General features: G+C 47.8%; 1 protein-coding gene across 1 annotated transcript in view; it reads right to left on the reverse strand.

Annotated features, from left to right (window-relative positions):
* Nucleotides 1-2,907, reverse strand: part of pou2f2a (POU class 2 homeobox 2a) — a 69,824-nt gene extending 66,917 nt beyond the window's left edge. The window contains exon 1 of the mRNA XM_048261923.1: nucleotides 1,318-2,907. Within this exon, the coding sequence (XP_048117880.1) occupies nucleotides 1,318-1,417 (100 nt within the window). The 5' untranslated portion in view covers nucleotides 1,418-2,907. The remainder of the gene's footprint in view (nucleotides 1-1,317) is intronic.
* Nucleotides 2,908-4,631: the final 1,724 nt, after the last annotated feature.

Below are 4,631 nucleotides of genomic sequence, written 5' to 3' on the forward strand. Positions count from 1 at the left end.
CAGACTCTCCTTTTCTCTTTTCATCTCCACCTATTTCTCCCCCTCTCTCTCCTCCTTGACTGCGTGAATAAGTCCCCGTGAACTGGGGGGGGGCGGCAGACGTGTAATTCACCTTCTGACCGTGACCCTCGCCGCCTCGCGCTGTAATGGAGATACGAGGAGGGAGCAGCACTGTGCGTGCAGAAAATACACCTGCTGCTTTAAGAGGCTCGCTCTCCGGGCAGAGCTTCTTCTCGCGCGTCATTAAACATACATTAGAGACTCATTACCCGCGCGCCTCTTCAGGATCGCACCCCCCTAGAAACGAGCACAATGTTCCTGGCGGATAACGGCAACACCACTCTCAGCTAACAGAGCAGAAGGATTGGCCAGCCTCCCGAATATAGGCTAACTTACTCATGATCAGACATCACAACATAGGCAACCCAATCCTACAAACTGTTTAACAGGTTTCTTCAAGTAGCTTACATCTTACACACACTCTCAAACGTTCCGTTCTTAAAAACGGATTGATCACTCGCAGCGGCCGTTTCCACCGGCCTTAGCTGTATTCTGTATCAGGGCATTTACGGACACTGGCTGGCGACTATTCTCCCTCCCTCCCGTTCCCCATATCGCAGCCATGCAAGCGAACACCGACACATGCCGATGCAGCAACACAAACCCGTCATTACCGACAATCCGGTCTTCCTGTCCCCCCGCGCGTAAACTACCCGTTAGGTCTGAAATACCGCTGTCCGGTGACACGTGCAACGCGTGGTGTTATTTGGGATTCTCCCGCCCAGAGTTTGACCCTCACTTTTGTTGAGTTTGAAACATAAACACCTCGCGCTCCTCTAAATATATGGGAGAGCTGCCTTCCTCGTACGCATCCGCTGCTGTCCGCGTCTCAGGTGGTTCTGCCTTCCTCTCCCCTCTCGCCGAGTCTAGCGGCCCTGGAATCGATCTCCACAGGATCGATAAGTTGGCATGAATATTCCCTTCCCTCCGCGTGCTTAGGGCGGGAGAGACGGAGACTGAGACAGAGGCGCGGGGAAAGGAGCTGAGGAGAGCACGCGGACGGAGGTCAGCGGAACAGAAGCACTAAAAACATTTCTGAAGGCATTTCCCAACCCTAATACGAATTGTCAGTGGTGACAAATTCTTCTTCTAGGATAACGTAATTCAACTTTTTTTTTCCATGCATTGAAGGCTTCGCTTCCATATACATCTCCCTCTCTCCATCCTCGGGAACAGTGTGACGCGTTTTAAACAAGGGACATGCACATCCGCCGGTGGACCTGCGGCACACCACGGAAAAGGGGAGATGGGGCTTACCGGGACTGGAGCGCGAGGCTGGCGGAGACTTGAGGCGCCAGGCGCTGAGATCGGATGCAGCCCTCTGGAACACGAGCGGCACCGGCAGGGGGACGAACATAATCCCCCGTCTTCTGCTCGGTCTTGTTCGGTGACGGTGGATGCTTTCGGGTGGCACTAATAATCGCAGCAGCACGGTTCCCCGGTACTCTTCCGTTTCCCCTCGGTCCAGCCAGGTAGACTGCGTTTGGAACGCAACTTATTTGGTATCGTTAGCTCGGAACACATTCAGTTGTGGCGGCTTGTCTTGTCTTGTAGTTTTTTAGTTTTCTGTCAGACGCATTAAGTGTCTATTTGGTCGGTTAGATTTTTTGGTAAGTATATGCATAGAATACACACGCGCACTGTCCCTTGGCTGCTCTGGTAGCTTCACACCTCAAACACACACAGACACACACAGACGGATGGACGGAATGTCACCATTACCAACACTATTAAGCTTATAATAATAATAATTTTATTACTACTACTACTACTACTCCTACACGTTTGGTGCCTGTAAATATATGCCTCATGTTTGTTCTCGCTCCCTTTAGTGTACAGACAGCAGAGAGTGTCCGGCCCCTTGCGACCTCGCCTGCCGGAGGCTTTGGTATTTCACTTCAATATAAAACTATCGCTCTCGCGCTTAACAGTATATGACTCGGTAAAAAAAAACAGCATCAGTAAAGGCCTGTGGTAGAGCGAGTTCGTTTAATGAAAAGTTGACTAAATATTTGGTTCATTCATTTGGTGTGCAGCTGTAAACACTATATAGCTCGCTGTCCCCGTGGGCAGCATCCTCTCCCGCATTCAGAGAATCGGCGGCAATGAATGGCAGCAGGTGATTACATCGAGTCGCTAAATCTATATTAGAGATAAATAAACAAGCCAACGCTGCCTCTCCTCGCAGCATTTGCCCCTCCTCCCCCGCGCTCTACCACAAGGCAAGGTAATTAAAACGCAATCAGTCGATAGAGAAATAAAGAAATAAATAAGGCAACGGAACGACGCACTAAGGAGCACATAGTAAGCAGCCCCTCCGTGGCGCTTGTGGTTTGAGGCTCACTTGCCTATCTTTCCGTCCATCCGCCTCTGAGTGTAACGTGGCTGCTTGTCCCCGCGCTATGGGAACCCCGGTGGTTCATGCGACCCGACTCTCTCCAGTGCTCTAGCGCTCTATCACCACACTGCCCGCAACATTGAAGCGAGAGACCATTCGCTACAACTCGCACATTACCACCCAACCCCCACCCATCTCTCTCTCTCTCTCTCTCTCTCCTCTCATCCTCTCCCTCTCATCCTCCCGCTCCCTCCCTTGTACGGTGTTTTAGCGCTAAACGCATGCTCTACCGGTTTCCCCAAACACTAGAGATGCCGGCAGATGGATTAATAAGGTGCGCGCTCCCGCCTAATTGAAGTTAGGTTCATCAGCCAACTGGACTCGTGCTCCCGTGCGATAAAAGGGCCTGAAGTGAAGCTCGAGCTGCACCGGCTGAGCAAAAGAACTCTCCGGAGTTTCCAAAGTGATCAGTGAAGAGGGCCGGTTAATCATCAGATTACAGTTTTTCTCGATCGCTTTGATGCTTGCGTCAACTATGACATCACGTTGTCAAAACAGTTAACACACAGGTCTTAACAGAATCACTCTAGCCAAAATGCCACATTTTGCTTGCAAAAGATTGTAACACTCTCAACACATTAAAACACGCAGCAAAAGCAGATTTTGCCTTCAAACAACACAACTTGTCAAATCACTGTTCGCTTTCAATCAATCATTACACACTGCACAACAAAATGCAAAACAGTTCTCAAAATGCCAAGAGTTTCAGTCTTCATTTTTGCTGTCTGTTCCATTTCTTTCTATTTTTTCTGGTATCAGGAAAACTGTGAATAAACTAAATATTGAATACAAATTAATTGTTAAGACCTACAGTAAGCACCTAGACAAAACACATTTCAATGAACTACAACTTGTGATTAGTCTCTGAATAGACCAACAGTAAACACCTTTTGTACTGTTTTCTTCACCAAATAAGCAGTACAGTACTTTCTCTAAATGTGCCTTAGATCCATACTTGCAGATAGCAACACAGAACAGACATGGTATCTCTTATGGATAAAGAATAATTGCTGATTGAAGAATTGTGCAAAGGAGTTTCACACAGGTGTATCAGAGATTCAGAATTTTACAAGGACTCTCCACCACCTGTGAATAGATGTTTTCCTTTTGTTTAGATTAGGGAAACCAATAGAGTTTGGTGTCTTTGAATGACATCTGTTTGAACTGTTTTGCAAAAAGGGTGTGATAAATGTGTGAACCCAATGAAAACGTGTGAACACATTTGCAAGAGATGACTTCTGCTGTGCAAATAAGGTGTTCATGAAGACCAAGTGGATCCCAGTTTCTTTAAGCAGGTCAAAGCAACCGAGAAAAACTGTATTAAGTCAACTATGAGAAGTGCTGTGCGCGGGTGGTGTTATTTGCGGTCCACTGCTGTGTTCATTTTAGGTAGCTGCGGTTCGGACAGCAAAGATTAGCAGGTCACACATTACCGGCAGACAGGGGCGTCGGACTGGGGGTAAAACCAATACTGATTATAGGGCCCCAAAGAGAGAGGGGGCCCTAGAAAAGTCTGGAATATATTTTATTTTAATAAAAGGAGGAACATGTTGAGGAACATGGGGGCCCATCAGGACTGCCTGTGTAGGGCCCCAGGATCTTGTGCTACGCCCCATCCGGCAGACACGCGGGTCTGTGATCTGGGGCTGGTCAAACTCGGGTCTATCCCCACCACACGTCTTCAAGTGCTTTCCATTCCAGTGGCGTGCCTCCCCTCTCCTATCGACATATTACACGCTGTCAATTACACTGGCGCGGGCCCCGCCACGCACTTACACGGCAGATTATTGTCAATATAGATTTCTAAATAGAAAAATCTATACGCTAAACATAGCAGTCAATACGGAGGACTTGACTGCACGGGAAGTTCCCTCTCTCCAGGCCGGCCTGCTCGCGCGCCTCCCACCGTTAACACCACTTGCCACAGTTTATTATTTAGGATGCGATATCAATCATGCACGCGGCCGTGCGATGTAGAAGGCTCATGCTCATTCCTCCGGAGTCTCTGCTTCACAGCATTCCGTAATATGTACAATATTTACAAACCGTTTTTATATTTCACAGTTCAATTACTCCTTCACCTAACCAGGTATTATGTTTCTCAGGATATAACAATATTCACAAACAGTTATTGTATTCAATAGCATAAGATATCCACAAAGAGATAATATAT

The sequence above is a fragment of the Alosa alosa genome, chromosome 13 (assembly GCF_017589495.1).
Source record: "Alosa alosa isolate M-15738 ecotype Scorff River chromosome 13, AALO_Geno_1.1, whole genome shotgun sequence".
In the NCBI taxonomy this organism is placed as follows: domain Eukaryota; kingdom Metazoa; phylum Chordata; class Actinopteri; order Clupeiformes; family Clupeidae; genus Alosa; species Alosa alosa.